This window comes from Planococcus citri, chromosome 1 (assembly GCF_950023065.1).
Source record: "Planococcus citri chromosome 1, ihPlaCitr1.1, whole genome shotgun sequence".
In the NCBI taxonomy this organism is placed as follows: domain Eukaryota; kingdom Metazoa; phylum Arthropoda; class Insecta; order Hemiptera; family Pseudococcidae; genus Planococcus; species Planococcus citri.
In genome coordinates this window covers 280890-301846 of record NC_088677.1, presented here as the reverse complement: position 1 = coordinate 301846, position 20957 = coordinate 280890, and the positions used below count along the sequence as shown (strand labels likewise).

Sequence of the window (20957 nt, the reverse complement as noted above, 5' to 3'; positions counted from 1 at the left end):
GGCCAGAAACTCGCTAGCGATGAAATCAAATGTTTCGCATCTATACCTAAGTTCTGTTTCGTGTTTTCAAGGTTTACATTTTGGAAAAAGAAAAGAAAAAACTTGGCGCCGGCTGAATGAAAACCCACAGGTGCCTACCATATACACGAACGAGTACCTATGTCGATGTCGTGATGAAAACCTGCGCTTCGAATTTTGATTTTTCCAAAAACTGAAAAACAAACGTAGGTATTATCTTGTAGTTCATGTTTTGCGCCATGTTGAAAGCGAATGCAAAATGCTGCAACAACTGTAATAATATACGTAGTATCGATGCGGTTTTCGGTGAATATGGTAAATAATTAGGTAAGTTGAAAGGTACGCTCGTTTAGTTGAAATCTTTATTCGACTAAATACAAACAAATAATATAAAATGTTGAAAGTTTTGAAAATTATTGCACATAATAAATTCGTTTTATTTTGGTAACAAAATCAAAAGGATAAAAAATTCTCGGTATCGAGTCTACCTACGTGATTAATTATTGTACATGTACATACTTATTGTTCAGTTTTTGACATTGAAAAAAAAAAAACAAAAATCAAACTCAATTTTTCATTAACAAATTATTACTTAGGCATCGCAAATTTGTCAGTGTTTTTAAAAAAATAAACGCAGTTTAGCGTATGTACATCCGTCCTTTCGTCGAATTCAATAATTAACGTTCACTGTTCAGTCTCTATTCGCGCTGTTGTGTTTGATGTGTTGCATATGTTGTACGTTTACAGGAGTCTGTTGAGTTGAGTCGAGTCGAGTCGAGTAGTGTTTGATTGTAGGTACGTATACGTAACTAGGTACATGAACTGAAGTAGCTCGTAATTGGTCTGAAATTGACGAGTGTAAGTATAGATAATGCGTTGAAAATTACTAAAAAAAAAAAAGAAGAATCCGAAGACACGAGTAAAGACAAATAAGTATCGAAGGTTTACGATTACATAAAATGTAGGTATATCGCATTATCCTTTACACCGCATTATCTACTTTTTTTTTACGTATGATGCGCAAAAACTTACTAAAAGGTTCGTATATTGTACAAATTCTTGTTCTCAAATATTCCTATAGTATATTTGCACAAATTTGCTGAATTTGATAGCTTACTCGACATTTTTTTTGTGTGTTAGGTATTTACATGCGAATCTATACTGCGTGTTACGTCGATGTAGTCGTTTATAATTGTTGAATTTTGTCGCCATAATTCAAGATCGAACAGATTAAGACTGTTGTATCATTGATGCGGGTCAACTTACCATTTTACTCGTAATATAAGTATTATTCGCTTTTGAACACTACGGCCTACGCTGCGCTACTCATCGCTTCGCTGGTTTCGACTCACTTCAATCAATGCCTATTACTTACTCGTAAGTCGTAATTTTGAGAATTGTATCGCACCCAAACTGCATTCAACCAATTGATTGGATGCGTGATACGAGAAAAAATAATTCAGAGTCGGATGGGTATTGGCCATTGGCCATTGGGTACTGGGTACTATGTACTGGGTAGGTAGACGGATAAGTAGACCTGTGTATGTAAGAGAGCGTTATTTCGAGTTATAGATATCTAAATTACTTACTCGTATTAAGTATTTTGTAACGCAAACGCAAAAGTGTAAGGAAATAGCAGATTTTAGGCTCGGGTACTTAACATTAGGTACAGGTATGTAGAATCTTACGTACCGGGTACTGGTATGCGGAACAGATTATAGATTTGTAAATTGTCATCATACTAGGGGGAGTTGTCATCGTCATCTTCGTCTCATCGTTTGTGTAGGTATTTGTCATGCGGTACGTATAGTAAAATATTAGTAGGTAGTTGTATGTAGTATTTTTCAGCGAGTAATTAACACGTTTATGTAGGGTACCTACCTACATTCGATACTTTATGGCAAAATATGAAAGTTTGTAGAATTATTATACATTACATACGAGTATCTACTATCTAGTATGCGTAGTCTGCCAAATTATACTTAGGTAAGTAGGTATTGGTACTTATGTAGGTAGTTGAGAAACTTAAAATATCAGTCTTGGGTGAATTTTTTATACAAAATCGTTAGATCGTCGTCGTTGGCGTGATTTGCGATCGAATTTGAGACCTTTTAGAAATACGCGTACGCGCGTGCGCAGTGGAAACATTCAGCTGACGTTTCACTCTGGCGGCAGTACTCGTACTCGCACTCGCACTCGCACTCGCACTCGCGGTATCTTTGCGATCCCAACCGTTGCCGTGTTGGTCGTGATGGTGATGGTGATCTTCTTGAATTGGGAACCATTCGGAGATCCACACCGGCCTCCATATCTTCTTCCACGCTGGAATCCAAATCTCCTTCCAGTCGGGCACCCAAATTTGTTTCCAATCTTCTTTCCATTCTAGTTTCTTGTCCGGAATCCAGATCTCTTTCTTTTCCGTCCTCCATACCTGTTTCCAGGCTTCCTTCCACTCTAATTTCTTATCTTCCACCCAGATTTGTTTCTTGGCAGTCTTCCATTCTTGTTTCCAGGCTTCCTTCCAGGCGAGTTTCTTATCCTTCACCCATATTTGTTTCTTCTCGACGCGCCAAATTTGTTTCCATTCTTCTTTCCAGGCGAGCTTCTTCTCCGGTATCCAGATCTGCTTCTTTTTGGCGATCCATATCTTCTTGTAGTGCGGCTTCCAGACGACCTTCTTCTTCCACAGATCGTGGGCTACGTATTCCCAGCCGTGGTGATCGGTTCCGAGCGGCTTGTGTCCGGGAACGGCCACCTTGACCAGCTCCGGCACCCAGATCTTCTTCCACGCCGGCACTTGGTACTCTTTCCACGCTGGCACTTCGATATGCTCCCATATCGGTTTGTAGACTTTTTTCCAGTCCGGAACTTTGACTTCTTTCCACGCCGGCACGGAGATCGGCACCCAGATCGGCTTGTAGATCTTCTTCCAGTACGGCACCTGGATTTCTTTCCACGCCGGAACCGATATCGGCACCCACACCGGTTTGTATATTTTCTTCCAATCCGGCACTTGGATCTCTTTCCATCCTTGCTTCTTAGTCTCTACCCAAATCGGCTTCCACACCTGCTTCCACGACGGTTTCCAGATTTGTTTCTTGCCCGGCTTCCACGTTTTCACCCAGCCCGGCTTCCATATCAGCTTCTTTTTCCAGTATCCTTTTAACGGCTCGTGATGATCGTGGTGCGGATCGTGGTGTTCGTGGTGTTCGTGATGGTCACCGCCACCTACACCACCGTAGTCGGCGATGTCCCCGATTCTTCTTTGAATTTGCGAAGGCAATCTGAACCAAAAAAAAAAAAAAAAAATAATCGTAATTAAAAAGTGAGAAAATGGCGCGAAACAATCGAGTAAAACAACTAAGTAGCTATGGTATCTATTGAAAAATGTTGGACCCGCTACATTTGAACAAAAAGCGAACAGAAAAGGGGCCTTTTAATTTTTTGTATCAAAATCCGCTCTCGCTCTCAATAGCCCATCTACTCGTATCGAAAATATTCGAATAATACGAGTACCTATCTAATTTATAATTTTAACCGAATTTCGAAGAAGAAGAAAAAAAACAAAAAGGCTGTAGTAAACGTGAGTAGGTACCTAGCTATTTGATGTTTGCTCGAGTTGGCGTTTTTTTTTTTTTTTTTTTACCGAGTTTGGAAAAATTAAACACTCTAAAGCGGATGCGTTAAAGGCGCATTTTTCATAGAGGCCCACGCAGCTACTGCACTTTTTGCCACGTGCCTGCGTGTTGAATCCATCGTCCACCGCCGATTCAAATCCTCAAAGGGCCTGCCCTGCATTTAAAAACCGAAGCAGTATACAGGTCGCGCCGGTCGCGGGTCAGCACTTATCTGCACAGTGGTTTCATCCGCACACAAGTTGTATTCAGGGTGGTAAGTACGAGTACCATCTACACGTACTCGTATTATGTAAATGGCGGGCATGCCTGACTTGAGATTCACATAAGGTTTAGAAGCCTATTGAGTATGGGCAACATAAGTGTAGCGTGTAGCGCAGTTGCATACGCATACGCATATGCATACGAGTAGTTGATGTCTCATCATTATTCACGGAGAAGACTACAGACACACTTACTCTTAGACTGCCAGATGTACGCGGCACAACGGAATCGCGGCATGGCGATAGCGATGGCGATGGCGATGGCGATGGCGCAGCGCAGATCCACTTTCATCGCCTCATCTTTGTTATTTTTAGAAAACCTGCCAAAGTGGATCCCCTTGATTTCCGATTTCACTATCAACTCTTGCATCTTGTCCACCTATTCTCCAAGACGTGAACGTGAATAACCTAAGCAGCGTTCAAATAGGTACCGACTTACTAACAACGATACCGATACCAATACCATATACCCATTTACCCAGCCCATCTACTACTACTCGTAATAACAATTTCAAAGCAGCAAATACGTAGGTATGTACATATAGGTATTATGTACTCGTATGTACATACTCTAGACGATGAATTTCATTTCATTCTGATTGCATCGCGCATTTCATTTCCCTTTGCCGAACTTGTTAGATACGCGTGCTTGGGAATGCCCAAAAAGCCGAATCTGGTTCGTCAACTTCGTACCTGGATGCGCTGCGCCATAACAGCGACTACGAGTGGCCTTGTTCGACAGAATCGCCTCGGCTGATCGGGCCACGTGAGTCGAGAACGATCCCACGACAGCGGACAGCGACAATCTACTCGAGTTATGTATACCTACCTATTACTCGTATTGCATAACAGAAGTGTACGAGTGAGCTGTTAAGCACATTGGGGCATTGCGCGTAGATAGTTGTACACATACGAGTATATGTACTTATGCACTACCTTCCTACCTACCTACGTACGTCCATATGCGGGAAAATTTCACATTTCATTGTGATTGTACACGCTACACTATAGGTACCTACTACCTAGCTGTCTAGTGTCTGGGTACGAAACGAGTAATACTCGTAATTATAGAGTAAAATTAAACGGTTTGAATTGCAACCTAGGAAATACGTACGAGTACGACAGTACGAGAATTGCGGTATGTACTGAAGCCGAAGCGACGCGACGAATAGGAGTAGCGCTATGCTACGAGTACGAGTATATGGTACTTAGCTACTTACGTGTTTTGCGAAACATCGGTGCGACGTTCATTTTGGACAGCGTTAGATTGTTGAGCCGACAGCGACAGTTGCGCACCGAACGTGTGATTTTCCGCGCATAGCGTTACAATGAAGCATAAATTGAAAATTCCAGCGAATATCTGCGTCGAATATGTAACAGAAATACACCAACAAATGAATTAATACGAGTTCGTACGAGTACGTAGGCAGTAAATTAGGCAGGTAGGTTAGGTTGTAACATATGTAGTAGGTACAAATACGAGTAGGTACTAGGTAGCTTAGTCTAATCAGGGTACTTAGGCCTCTATAAGTGACTGCAATTGGTTTGAGTATCGTACATGGATCTTTCGAGTAACGTTGGAAGAATTTCAGCGGGAAGCGAGAACGACATCTAGCAGAATTACGTATATTTTTTCAATGTACACGATACGAGTATTGTACAATGTACATTCAACATCAGCCATCTTAGAACTGGCCACTGCGAACTGGTCAGGTACGAGTAGGGTACTCAAAAAGGGGGTAAGATCATTGTCCGCCGTGATAACAGTTTTCAACAGACTGCCGTTTATTTTACCCTACCCCTTCACTACCCAGCCCGTGATTGTTTACCTCACTTCACCCAGACGTAACCAAAATGCCGCACAATGATTTTACCACCTTTTTTGAGTACCCTAGGTATACACGAGTAGGTAACAACTAACGAGCAATGCTGGAAGAATTCTCAAGTTGTAGCGCATTTGCGTACGAGTATTTGAGTGCACTCGAATTGCAAAATCGTACATTTAGACGTCGTCGAGTGCGTATTGCGTATACGAGTGTCGAGTAGCCTAATCGTTTTTTCGCGGACCGAGTGAGCTCAACCTATTTTCGTGTAGGTACCTATACTCCTAGAAACGAGGCGAAATGCAAAATGCTCATATTTCGCAGACGATAATGTGACCGTAGTTATGTAGATATGTACTCTCGAGTATTCGTATTGGTAAGACGAGACGGTGCGGCGCGGCGCGGCACCTCCACTGCCTCAGTGTGACTGACTGACTGACTGACTGACTGAATACCGATACAATTGCGGTCATGGTCATGGTTATGGTTATGGTCATGGTCGCGTTCGCGTTCGCGTTTGCGTTTGCGTTCTTTTCCGAACTGCAGCTGCTGTACAGTGTACATAGGTACATAACGTAACAAAGTCTGCGTTTACTTATTGGTACTACTTCATGCTGGTCATCGATCTCGATGGCGGCGCGGCGCGACGGCGAGGAATGGCATGGCGGTATAAGCGTATAATAAAAGTACGTAGACGTTCGCGTACGCGTACCTATACGTATTTACAATGGCTACGGGCCTCCGGTTCATTCAGCCAGTCAAAACCTCGAGAGTCGAGACGAAGTGTCTGGGCTACGGTGCGGTGCATCACCGCGAGTACCTACAGCTACAGCAGCTATAGGTATAGACCAGCTACAAATAATTTGATTGATGGCGCACGACGCACGACGCACGACGCTCTCGCTTACAAGACACAGGTGCGACGCGACGCCGACGCCGACGCCTCAAAAGTCATTAGATCAGAATACTCGTAGCTGATTTAGGGTAGGGATACGAGTAGGTTAATGCAACGATTACCTAGGCCTACTGTCAAAAGATAAGCGGCGAAACTTCAATTTACCACCCGCCACGCCGCGCCGCCGCGAGTTGAAGCTCGTTAATCATTTTCAAAAAAATATTCGGTAGGTACCTGAATTGGCAAATTCACAAATCTCGTATACTCGAGTGCTCGGGCAAGTGAGCGCATATCGCATACGTGTTTGCTTAAAGGTACATAGATACATAGGTGCATACTGCATAGCTACGAGTACATTGTACATTACATCGCATTCGTAGATTACGTGCGGACTGCGGGTAGTGCGGGTACTAGGACCATTTGACGTGATAAGCCACCTATAGGTACGAGTACTCCGAATCAATTGATTCGAGTGCCTATACAGGAATTCGCTGATCGCTGATCGCTGATCGCCGATACGCGTACGCGAGTCTTTGCGAATAATCGACGCGTTTATAAGTATGCAATATGCATATGCATACACTATGTACACATACTCGTACAAGTAAATTCGTATTAAAAAGTGAAATAATCCGCTAATTACCTATAGGTACGTACTTATATTTTGGTAAATAATCGAAACCGTCGTCGCGTCATTAATTAAAAGTACCTACACCTAATTGACCCATATTTTGTCAATGTCACCCAATTTCAATGTGTTTTCATTCATATTTACTGTTCGGCGTGTAAAATTGTTTATCGAGAAAGAAAGGGAAAAGGCAAATAATAATAAAAAAGAAAAAAAAAAGAAAATAAAGAAAAAGGGAAAAGTGAACATGCATCTCAAATTCAACGGTACCGCGTGCACAGCTCATGCTCAGCATCGGCCTCGCTCCCGAACAGCGTAAATACGAGTAGCATAGCTGGCACTGCTGGCAGATTTTCAAATTAAACAGCGAACAGAGCTAGAGCAAGTTGTCGATTACGGTGTAAGACCTCGTCCTCTGCGATGAAATACAAATACATCTGGCTCTTTAAACAAGAAGGAACTGAAATTTTCACGTCGCGTCGCGCGTCGGTCGTAAAGTTTCCATCTTGGACACTGGACAATTTCCAACGGAATTCTTTCAAATTCGCGGAGATATCGTTCTATCGATAGGTACTCGTACTTGTACATGTACATTGGACAGATGGACATTGCCGAGAATTTTCTTCACACCTAACGAGGGAATCTTTCGAATGCGTACTGTTTGGTTTGAATGAAACAAAGCGACGAAATCGAAAGAGCGTGTTCTAAAACTCCCGTTACCGTAACAAAAATTCAGATTCTACGTAAAGTTGATTTTTGGACCTACGGCTAATTTTTGAAAATTTAAAAAAAAAAACTCTAAAAAGCCGTTTCACGAGCGAATTTTAAAATTTTTTATAGGAGATCATTTTCTCAGCGAGTTTCGAAGCTTGTCCAGAAATTTCATATCGCTCTGAAATGGCCAAAAATGAATTTTATAGAACTCCTCCATCGGTTTAGGTTTAAGTAAGTAGGTACCTACCCACCTATCGTAGTTACCGCGGAATTCCGGCAGTACGAGTTTGAAAGTGAATTTTTGACCAATACCTACCTATTTGAAAATTCCAAGAAAGTGCGAGAAAATCACCGTTGAACTAGCGCTGTTGAAATTTCGCGCCTTGGCGGAAACCACTTACACATATACCACCTACGAGTAAAACGGTGGGCGAGAGCATGTGCATTGTCACTGTCCAATATATGCACCGACCAAAGTTATACAATATACATACCGTATGTACTCGTATTCATTGCCAAGTTCATGTTTGTCCCTTATTCCTGAGAGAAATTTCAAGACTATGGTACCTATGTACTATTTATGTAGTTATTGGTAGGTCTAGGTATGCGATGCGATGCGATGCGATGCGATGCGAGAGTTGAATTAAAGAATTTATTCGCATCGGTTCGCCTTGATCAAAAAAATTACGTTTCGTGAGAAAGTTGAAAAATTGCCTTCAAAACAGCTCACCTATCTAAGTAAGTATTTGAGTTTTTTTTTTCACGAGTTTTCAAAAATTCGCCAGAGCTGCGAAAATGAATTTTATAGAATGCGAAATTTCGGTTACACAAGTTTTCGAACGTGCCCTTTCGATCTACTCGTAGCTCGGTTTCGACTTTTGTTCGAATCAGAGAGCACGCAGCACGAGTTAGAAAGGCTCTTCCTGATAATGGAGGGAAAATAACGAAATTGAAATTTTATTTCGTCGAAATATCGTGTCGATTAATTTGCACGGTAACGTTAACGTACCTACAGGTATATGTTGTGTAGTATTACGAGTATAAATAATCGTGAAATTTGGCTGCTTCGCTTTTTTACGAGTACCTCCACCTACACCTACACCTACCTACGAATATTTATCTACTTAATACGAGTAGATGTGCCTGTGCCTGTGTCTATCATCGTGGAAAGAATAGGTGGACGAAACTTTGCCGTTATACGCACACAATCACACATACCTATGTTACTGGTATGTATGTACTGTACTATACACATATGTAGATGTACGCGCATATATGCGAACGAATTTCCATTTTTCTTTTTAGCGTACAGGTAGGTAGATCTACGGAATACGCATTACGGTACCTCTATGTACAGTGCGAGTACGCAGCAACAAGTATAGCCATAGCCATAGCCATAGCCCGCTCGGCGCTCTGCTACTGCAAGACTCGAAATACTTGTAGTAATCGTAGGTACTAGGTAGATATGCGATGAATACGAGTCGAGTTGCTCATATTTCCTACGAGCGAGATGAAAGCTGCCGTGAAAAAATTACGACGAATAACAATGCTCGGCATGGTAGTCGCTGAGACGCGTAATTATAATCGAGATCGACGCCAAGACGCCAAGACGCCAAGACGCCATCGTCACGATCAACACGAACAAGATGAAAACGAAAACGAAAACGAAAACGGAGACGGAGACGAAGATGATGGCGACAAAAATGATATCTCTACAGTGCAAATGCTGCTGCTGCTGCTGCTGCTGCTGCTGCTGATGATGATGATGATGAAGAAGATGATAGTGGTTGGTTATGGTTACCTACGTGTAATACATTGTGCGATATAAATAGTAGGCTATAAGGCTTGTAAAGAAAATGACAAACAGTTTTAATTCATTTTTTGATTACTCTTTATGCAGGCAGATTCGTCGTCCCTGTACAGTGTACAACTAACAGTACCCACCACCCAGCCACCCAGCACCGCCTACATTACACACTTACGCACGTTCAATACGTGCCATGCCATGCCATGCCACCTTCATGTACACATATATGCTCGTACTTATATGTAATGAGAAACTATATGCGTTCAGCAACAGCATAATCATAACTTTCCCTGACTGGTGTTGCTATTTCTCATTTAGGTAGGTACATAATTTTGAGTCCTGCTGCCTCGTTTGTTTGTTTGTTTTTCTCATTTTCTGACTGTTTACTATAGGTACCTACCTATTTCTAATTTCCTAAAGGCGAGTAAAAGAAAACTAGACGCAGTAGTCGATGAAGTACGTACCTACATTGGAAAAGAAAAAACTCTCTCCTTATTTTTAATGCTTTTTATTGCAAAGATCTTTTCAAAAAGTACAACTTTTCATCATCAGGCAAGAGCACTCTTTCAGCAAAGGCCGATAGTAGGTACCATCTTGCCAAGTCCTCACTTTATGGTACGAGTATGAGTAGGCTATTCAATTACACATACGAGTATATACGCAAACCATGCCGAGTCTGGTGTTACGAAAAATCGGAAATCATCGCCTCGCCGTCTGTAGTGTGACCCCGTAGGCCCGTACGACTTCAAGTTGGAAAGCCGAAAAAATTGAGCATTAGGTTTGCGCCGCTCTTACTCATTCCTAATAAGCCTCTGGTTATTACAGAGTAAAAATTACGAGTACTGGTACAAGTACGATGTCTTTTAATTTTAAGCGACAACAAACAAAACAGGAGTGGGCGCGATTCGAATCGCGCGGCGCGGCGCGCGGCGGCTCCTAGTACTCGTACACTCGTACAAGCGCATATTTTGATATTTTTATTCGCCATGTTAAAACGATTCTGCGCAAGTGCGGATTCGATGATTCAAACTGATCGCGAAAATGAAGCGGTGATCGGTGATCGGTGATTCGTGATTCGAAAAAATACAGAGTACCCACCGGCAAGTATCGACGCGACGATTCGTGTAGCGTGTACAGTGTTCAACTGTTCACGATTCGAATCATTCTTTTCTCTTCCAATTTCATTTTCGAACCGGCACCTTTTTAACAATTTTAACCTGACAAGAATACACTCGTACGCGTACGCGTACGCGTATGTACTCGTAGGTAGGTAGTTTTTTGATTTCACGTTCAACTTTAATTTTTATCGAATAAATTCGATTTAATGAATTTGCCTACCAATTCGAAAACAATGATGGAAAAAAACAACGAGATGAGAGGACAACTCGAGTGATTTTTTCTGCGAATGCGATTCGCGATTCGTGATTCGTGATTCGAATCAATTTTGAAGCGATTCTACCCACTTGTGCAACAAACTAGTCGTAAGTACCTATCTGTACCTACCGAAATAGGTAGGTACTACTCGTACATACTCGTAATTATTATACTGGTAAATATCTGCGTAGTTAGCTTGCTTGACTGAAATTTCACGTATATATGTAATGCGTAGCTCAAAATGAAAGAAATTCCATCATACTCGTACTCGTACTCGGACTCGTACTCGCGGTACTTGGAACAGGAATAAGAGGTGCATTACCTATTTGTTAATGGAGATTGCAAGTACCTACCTATTACGCGACACAAGCCGACGCCAGGCGAATGGAAATTGGAAAATGGCGAATGGCCAATGGCCAATGACGATTTGCAATGAAAGTGAGGTACATACGTTTACGATTACGTGTACGTGTACGTGATGACATGACAGTGCCTGGCAATAGGCAAGCATATCGTGTCGTGTTGGTTGCGTATGCGTGTACGTCTATGTGGATCATAGGAACAGGAACCTAGGTACCAAACATTAATCATTTGTACGAATGTCCCATGTCCGATGTCCATGTACGAGTACGAGTACGAGTATGAGTTACCGACCAGTCGGCATTCGTCATACTTGGCTTTAATCGCAGCGCTGTGCCTTTATTACGTACGAGTACGAGTACGAGTATGTTTTGGTTTTTGATTAATCTTGATTTAACGCTGCATTGCCTGTTGGCGAGCGGAGCGGAGCGCCGCGCCGAGCACTGTGCAGTGTGCACAATGATAATACATTGTATATGTAGGTATGTATTGTAACTACGGGTATACTCGACGACGACGTAATGAAGACGAAATCGATAACGATAACGAAAGTACGCGTTCGCCGTTCGCCGTTTGCCGTTCGCGTCTTAGGACCGGTTGCTGAGGCTGAGGCTGCGGCTGATGGCTGTGGTGGCGGTGACGACGAGTAAAAACGCAAGTAAGCGTAGCAGGTGAGCAACCTATTCGGTCATCGCTGCGCCGTGAGGTGAGGTGAGGTGAGGTGAGGTGGTGCATGCAAGACGCGGATACGCGTAGAATGCATAAAAATGTGTACGATCCACCATTCACCATCCACCATCCACGATCTAGAATTGAGAGACTAGAGGTGGGTATGGGTACCTCTACCTACCGGCCTACCATGGATAGAGGAACTAAAAACTAAACCATCGACGTTTATACGAGTACCTACGATATGTAGGTACCTACACTCTACAGGTACCGTACTTGTAAGTCGTAATCGCAGTCAGTTAATCACCCGTCGCGCGTCGCGTCGCCCATTCACCTTACCTCAGCCAGCCATATCCACGTGGTGGGCCAGGAGGTATCGGTTTAGAGGGAGGTACCTACGTGGAAATAAAATCGCGCTGCATCCCTACGTAATTACGCGCCTCGCCTCGCCTCGCCTCACCGCGCCACTTCCCATCACGAGTATTTCCAAGCTGATGGAAAAAAAGAAAGAAAAAAAAAACTTTCTCCGCCGCATTATACGAGTACGAGTACGAGTACGAGTATTCGTCGAACGCATTAAATAAGGCAACTTATAAATACGGGCAAACTTCCGAATAAACGAACCAGCGGTGCGGCGCGGCGCGGCGCGGGGCGGCGGTTGCTCTTGGTGCTGGCCTGCTTGCCTCGCATCACTCCGCTTCATCTGTGCGACTGCGAGGCGTCGAGGCGAGTACGAGTATATACGAGTACCTACATAAGTAATAGCTACATTGTATTATGCGTACCTTTGCGAGTACTCGTACTTATGGTACTCTTTGCTTCGACAGTCGTTTAGGTGTTTAGGAACTTGTTTATGCCAAAAGCGCGAATAGGTACTCGTATTTACCATTTCATACTCGGTACAAACGAAAGCACATAGGTAAGTATACTCGTAAGCTCGCGCGAAAAATTAGAGGTACTACCTACGAGTATGTTGGCGGTTGGCGAGCTAACAGCGACCACTGCGGGTAGTTAGAGTTACTCGTACACTGCCGGATTATTCACACACAGGTCGGGTCGTACCTATCTGATAAACTCGTGATCAAATTTTATCAGGTCTTCTCTATCGAGTCTGATGGCCGGTCTAAATAGATCTACGAGTAATTGGATCAACTTTGATCTGACCAGATCTAAATGTGGCCAGGTCTGATCCGATCGAATTCCATCCAGGAATCGATCCGACTCGCCATTCTCCTCTACGATCAAAAATCGATTTCCACCAAGTGTGATGAGGTGAGGTGAAGTGCTAAACACTTTATTGAAAATTGGTGGTAGGTAGGTACTTATGTAATATGGGCAAGAAATTACTCGTAAATACTGGCGGTACCTATATAGAGATGTTTCGAAACATTTGGAAAATATCACACGATATGTGCTCGTATATCTACTACCTTTGACCGTAATCTTTACAGCAATTCTCGCTTTCTTTGTGTAGATACTCGTATTTCTCATCTCAGATCATCTCAATTCTCACTATTCTCCATCGCGGATTATACGTACATATGCCAGCTTGCGAGTACGGTTTGCGCCGTGCCGCGCCGCGCCGCGCCGCGCCGCCGCCGTTTCCGAAAGTAAATGTACGAGTAATAATGCCAATTGTTAATTGCGCTTCCTTTAAAGAATTGTGCGAGAGCGGAGCGGTGCGGGGCGGCAGCGTGGTACACTCTCTTCCGCGTATTTTACTCGTACACGCAACCTAGCTTCCTCATCCCAATCTTGATCCTAATCGCTAATACTCGTACAACGTACATCTCAGCTGGTCACTGCCTCCTGCATTTAGGTACTTACCTACATACTTGGTAGATAGATACGTACCTACAAACGCGTGTAATATGACAGCCATCTCGTAATCGCGGTATTACGAAATCTACCTACGAGTATTACTCGCCGACGCCGAGGAAATCGAATCGGGGCAAATTAAAGAAGACGGGTTGTAGGGGTTATATTTGTACTGTACACACTCGCCAATATTTTGAAAATTCGCAATTTGACAGCAAAATCGTCGTATCCTCAAACTTATTATTCTTTTCAAAAGCTTTCGCCTCCATTTCTCAATTATTTGCGCTCGTAAAGTATTTTTGTTCGAGCTTTTTAAAATGACCGACTTTCACATCGAAATTACTGCGATGCCGTTTTGCTTCTTGAAACTACAAATTTTGAAAAGCTTTTGGCCTCGTCCTCTTCTTCACGCTTAAAATTTCAAGCAACCGGCGATAACATTTTTTTAAAAGTTGAGATCGAAAAAACGAAAAACCGAATCCATACGAGTAGGTACGTACATGAACATCGATGCTGTTCGTACTCTTCCAACTAGGTACGAATTTCCCAAAGCTTTTGCCCTCGCTTCACTCGGCCCTTTCGAGATGCTTCTTTCAAAAATTTATGAAAGTTAAACAGAAAAATTCCATAAATACTCGCAGGTAGGTAGGTAGGTAGGTACTCGTAATACTCGAAGCGTTATTATGAAAAATACAAATTTTTCATTATTTTTTTCCCCCGAACAGAACCACTAGCTTTTCAATTTTTTCGATACCGTAATATACAAATCCATCGAAATGGAAGGGGGGGGGGTGAAGAGGGTAGTTTGATTCGGGGTCGCGCTTTCTGGAGAGCCCGGTCGACGAAGGGCCAGCGATGAAAGGAAAACGTGTTTTTTCACTTCTCAAAACACAAATTTTCGAAAGTTTTCGCTCGAGTGAATCGAGATACAAATACGTATAAATTTTCAAGAGCTTTCACTTTCACTCGAGCCAGTTCTCTTTTCATTTTCAAAATTAATATGTCCTAAAAAAATCTTTCCAATTCTACGGGTAATTATTGTAGAATCCAAAAATTGAATTTCCCGCCAAAAAAAACGTCGTTCTTACGTAGCTCCCTTAAAATGCAAATTTTCAACAACTTTCGCCCTTGCCTGCTGGCTCGCTCGGGCCAACTTTTTTCTCGTTTTAAAATTTAAAAAATTACAATTAGGCTCCCGAAAATCCGAGATATCAATCGGCAAAATTGATATTTTTTCCTTAAGATATCAGTCGGCAAATTTTCAGTCGAACCCCTTTCCTCTTCCTCCATCTCTCTCTCAAGAAACTTCTATATTACATACAAAAATATACGTAATTTCATCCCTAGAAGTAGAGCCAAATTACATTTGCTCCGGGCTCGTATATTGGCTCTCGACGGCTCTGACCTGACCACCATTGATTATTGTCGCCAAAATGAGGTGTTACACTCCCTCTCCCCTAAATAAGCTACGTAGCGTGTCTTCAGATCCGCCTTTGAATCCCAGCCAACCAAAAACGCAAAGTTGTAATAATCGCCAAGTTTCTGAAAACCAACAACAACAACAACAACCATTCGCTTTGGTCAACGTTTTCGCCAACGAAGAACGAAGCCGTTCAAACGGTCAGCAACATTCGATCACCATCGAGCATTTGAGAGTTTGAGACAGATAGCGATAACGAGAAGGTGGAATATTACCTGGGTGGGTAGGTGTAGGTAGGTATCTGTATCTAAGGTGCACTGGGGGAAGTTGGAATTCGGGGTAAGTTAGAAAACTTGCTCTAGCGCCTAGAGGTTTATATCTGGCCAAGTGCCACTAAAAGTGACTTGAGGGTACTACCCCTACTTCATCACGGCATAAAAATTTTCGCGATTCAGTTTCATTTTAGATGTCTTTGGTTCAATTGTATTTTGTTGTTGTTAATGTTGTTTTGAACTTGTTTCGAATTTGTTCTAAAATACAGACTTTCTATTTCTTAGTTTTTCGCATATAGCGGACGAACCGTGCGTCCTAGTGAAAATCTGATGAAAGTGATCTCAAAGAGAATTAAATTCTCTACAATTTTGTTACTGTGCAATTTTTCTAGGACGCTCCGTTTGTGATCTACGCCTCTGCAAAGTTTAGCCCCTTTTGACTTCCCCCAATTGGGGGAAGTCAGAACAGTTTATATTTTATTCCACTGAGCGAAAGCTACTGCGTCAATCGCGCTCAAATTTTCACCATAGGTTAAGAACCCTTATGGAAACCTACGTAATAAATTTGATCCATATTGGTTCATTAGAAGGGGAGTAACAGCTGGTCAAAGTTGAAATTGCGAAAAATCGTTCTGACTTGCCCCGGTGCACCTTACCTAATTTTAGAATAAATTTTGAATCAGATGTGAGATGACTTTCGCTATTTTGTGGGACGGGACGGGGAAGAAACAAGTGTGAAGAAATTTTAACGATTATACAGAGATTACGGGGTGACGATATGCCGAAACTGTGGGAAGCGCTAACGCATAAGTTTAGTATCTACTCGTATCTACGAGTACCATACCTACCTAACACGGCGCTGCTGATTCAACTGATTTCGACTACGAGTACCTAATATGTACCTACAAAAACAAAACAAAAAAACTAAAGCCACAACAGGGCGCGTAACGGCGTTGTTGTGAAACCGTGTGAATACATTATTATGTATGTACATACAAAAAATTTCCATGGCATCGCACCTAGCCAGCCACCTACTACCTAGCGCTAGCAGTCGCAGATACTACCTATTCGATTACGCTTTACTCGTATGGCCGTTTCGCAAATGAAAATTCTATTCCAAACAAGGCTCGAGGCCTTTGCGCACATACGAGTACTTACTCGTATTAGTACTCGTAGGTATGTCACTATCTCAAGCGACGAATGGGTTCGTTGCAGCTTCGACCACCAACACTTCACCTATATGTACAATGTAGGTACATATATACTCGACTCGTACATAGTATGCAACACCGTTTGTGGCGCATGCTTTCGATTTTCTCGCAGCAGTTCAATCGTAAAATAGGAGAGCCGAGTTTTCCATCGCCCATCGCTCGATGGATGGCGATGGCGCGATCGCCGATAATGTGGCAGTAAAGAGCCGGAAGTGGAAAGCGCAAAGCGCAAAGCGCTCATCGTATACCTCTACCTGCCTACACGTTACGATCTTCAAACCTTTGAAAATGTCACTCGTTTGGCCGTTCAGCATTAACGGTACCTACATTTTTCATTTCGAGCAAAGTGCTCTCAATTTTCACCGAACCGCGAACTGGAGCTCGGTGAACATTACAAATGACATCCGTTGTACATACGTACACACCTCTCAGGGTTGCAGCCCATTGGGCAGTTTTGTCATTTTGAAGACAAGCGGGGAAGAAGAAAGGGGTTATCAAGCCCCCGTCCCCGTCCCCACAGTACATCTACCATTTTTTTTCAAACAAAATCGAATCGAATCAAACGTTTTCGCAACGATTCCCAAAGGCAGATCACCGAGTCAGCGATCGGTATTCGGTATCAACTGCTGTTTTAGCTGCAGTTGCGATTGCTACGAGTAGGTATAGGTATTTGTATAGTTGGTGGTACTACGTACGTTAAAGGCCTAGGTACACTGATACTCGAAGATTTAGCCTAGGTAGGCATTGGGAGGGAGGGGGGGGGTAAGTAAAGGTACTATAGTATGGTTTTCTTACCGTTAAACGACGCATTTTCCATTCATGGGTGAGCTTAATAGTGGGCGAATGACGCAATACCAGCGTAAAATAACGTAACGTAGACGGCGAATTAGTAAATCAAATGGCACTCGCGAATTGTCACAAAAATCGACTATACGGGCACAAATATGCGCGCAAAGGTCGAACTGCACCGATACCGATCACAATGCAAACTCACGAACGCACCGCATTTCCACGCACACCGACGCCACTTTTGAAATTTTATTTTTTCTTCGTCGATGCCGTCACCTTTTTTTGTTGTTTTTTCGTGTTTTTTTTTTCGTTTTTTTTTCCCTTCTATTTCTCAAGTAGGTAACTATACGTGTGTATTAATTTCCCGATTATCGAGAATTATCGCATTTATTTACATGACCAAAAAATTGAAAAAAAAAAAAAAAAACTAAACAAAAAAAAACCAACGAGCAAACAAACGAATAAGACGACGCACCACGATGTGAACTCGCAATTCACGCTCACAATGAACTTAAAGGACACGCTCTAAAGAACTTGGTTATATAGTTTTCAATGTTTACCACCACTCTATCAAGGCCACACGTTGGATGACTTTGTCGAGCGACGACGACGGGGATTACGCGATCGCGATATACGCGTACGGCGTACGGCATTCACCGGTTCACGTATCCTCTCGTAGGTATGTACGTACTCTCGTAAGGCAGGCCGGGAGGTAGGAAGGTAGGAAGGTAGGTAGTAGGTACCCTGTACTGCACACATACGTACCTATATTTCGTATGCGCCACGGCGTAGGAAAGGCAGAAGCGAGGTGAGGAGGTGCGGAGGTGCGGTGCACAACCAGATACGTATCATCTTGGGAAGAAAGATTGTTGCTGTTGCTGTTGGTGTAATCGCTTTCTTCACAGCCGAGAGAAATGCTACACTCCTCACGCTCCCGCACCCTTAACTCATCTTCGACCCGATCCCGATCCCGATCCCGATCCATCGATGTGTTTTTAATTTTTTTCTTTTTCGTGCGCGTAGCGTAATCGACAACCATTTGTTTGATCGCTCTTGAAAAATTCCATTTATGTACATAGGTACTCGAGTATGTAGGTACCTGTTGGGTGTTGGATGTTGGCTGTTATTGTAGGTAATTTAACCAAAATCGCCACCGCGCAACGCTACGACTACAAGCCATTATAGCACTAGCAACGCCAATGCGCCATGTAACCCGACTACGAGTATATGGTAAACTTACCCCATCGCATGTGCTCCTACACCGACACCGACACCGACACCGCGTCATTCCCCATCGGCCACCATCGTCGCGTCGGGCTTATGGCTACGGCTGCTACGTCCGCGAATTTAATGAGCGAAAAAAATATCAAAAACACACCCCCTCCAACAACCTTCCGATGAATATATTGGGCATTTTTTGAGCCCGAATAAAACGCGGCGGCGGCTTCGATTTCCCATGTCTACTGCTGCTGGGCATTCGTCGTATCGTCGTACCCTCGAAGATATCTAGATCGGTGACAAACATTTTCGAGAAATAACGCCATCATATTCTGACACGGAGTCAAATGTTATTTCATCGATTCCTTTCAAAATTAAGTTTAAAAAAAGATTTTGGTCCTACTCCGCCTTCAACTGCTTTCAATTTTTCTATAGGTATTCGTAACATTTGAATTAGATCATTACAGCGAAGTACGTAAGTATCGATTCGAAAGTTTTCAAGCAAAAAGTTGTCATGGAAAATTAGGTTATGAAATTATGTATTCCCTCTACCTATTTCTTTAAACGGTCACGCGAAAACAAAAGAACCCGTTGATGGAGATTTGATATATGTAAAATGTCATCTGTCGGTGATTTTGTTTTTTTGTTTCAAAAAATAAAAAGTATGTAAGCAATATGCCCAACGCCGAACGCGCCAACGTGAGAAATGAATGGTGCACCTGGCTACCGCAATGCCATGCCATAGTCTACCGGGTTAATTTCTTAGTCGGTGGCACTTTTTGCTCGTTGAGGGGCTAGCGCTAGTCGCTAGTGCTAGGGTTAAAGAGAGAGTTATCGATTCGCCCGTTGGATTCTTTCTAAAAGTAAAATCTTACAAGTGGAAAAAGAAAAGAAAACCGCGATGGCGATGGCGATGGCGATTTGACCAAAGTGAATCTCACGCGACCGCGACCGCGACATTAGCAACGTTTCGGGTTGTACGACGAGCATGCGCTTGTCTGGGAAAAAAATGAATGCATCCGATTAGGTCGGAACCGATCAAATTCGATGAAAACGTTGATCTGGCTAGATCTAGGTGTGGTCGGTTCAGATCGGTGATTGGATCCAGAAAATATCCGCATCTGATCAGATTTAATCTTACGAGTGTTTCCGTGAGATACTCGCTCGCCGTACTTGCTCCATTGCTTGATTACTCGTACATATGAAAATTCCAACCCGCGAGTTTTTCAGTTACCTAGATACTCGTACGTATTACGTACGGGTACATATGTAAATTTGGGCTTGCCTTTTAGGTACCTACTCGTTTTCATCAATTCGAAATCTCACTGTAAGTACGTATTTACGTAGACGTAGACGTAGTATTACTTAGGTGGTAAGTGTAAGTACGCTACGTATAGTGTACGTAGAAGTACCTACGGGTACGTAAACGCAAACACACGTAGCGTACGTATTACTCGTAGATGAATGCCATTACGTATTATCACGCGTACCTATACCGTATACGGATAAACGTAGAGTAGACTTACAATGGCATGGCAATGTCCGCATCATGGGCTCCGGCCGTCCCGTCCCGCCCCGCCCCGCCCACTTGTTGGGTATTCCCGCGCTCCTTTTCACGATTCAATGAAATCGGAAGTTGCACGTTCGGTTCGAGATTCGAGATTTACTTTCATTAATTCCTTTTGCTCTACTTCGGCGAGACGAGGCGAGGCGAGGCGAGGCGAGGCGACACGGCACGACCATTATGATTATATAAACAAGACGATAATGTATTGGCGATACGGCCGCGGCCATGTGGCCATGTGGCCATGTATATATACAGCCGTACGCCCTACACGTAGGCTGTATGCAATATGCAGTATTCAATATGCAATATGCATATGCAATATGCATACACCTATTATTGTGCACATATAAGTTTGGGCTTAGCGGATACTTTTTGCTTTGCTTATGGCGTATGGCGTATGGCGAGGGTCAACGTGTCCGGGACAATTACCTACCTAGGTACATATCATTTTGAGTAAGCTTTTGGCTACTCAGCAC

The 20957-nt window shown here is 43.0% G+C and overlaps 1 protein-coding gene across 1 annotated transcript; it reads right to left on the bottom strand.

The window, feature by feature from the left end:
- Positions 1-366: 366 nt before the first annotated feature.
- LOC135843517 (uncharacterized) lies at positions 367-18222 on the bottom strand. The gene is made up of 3 exons (XM_065361451.1): positions 17703-18222; positions 5137-5276; positions 367-3302 (listed from the first exon to the last, which is right to left on the bottom strand). The coding sequence occupies exons 1-3, from the start codon at positions 17715-17717 to the stop codon at positions 2084-2086; spliced, it is 1374 nt and encodes a 457-aa protein (XP_065217523.1). The 5' UTR covers positions 17718-18222; the 3' UTR covers positions 367-2083.
- Positions 18223-20957: the final 2735 nt, after the last annotated feature.

Bases quoted from the DNA above. Each gene is read 5' to 3' on its own strand.
- LOC135843517 (XM_065361451.1), bottom strand. The intron at 3,303-5,136 runs GTAAGTAGCTAA...TTTTTGGTTCAG, and splicing joins ACCGATGTTTCGCAAAACAC to ATTGCCTTCGCAAATTCAAA.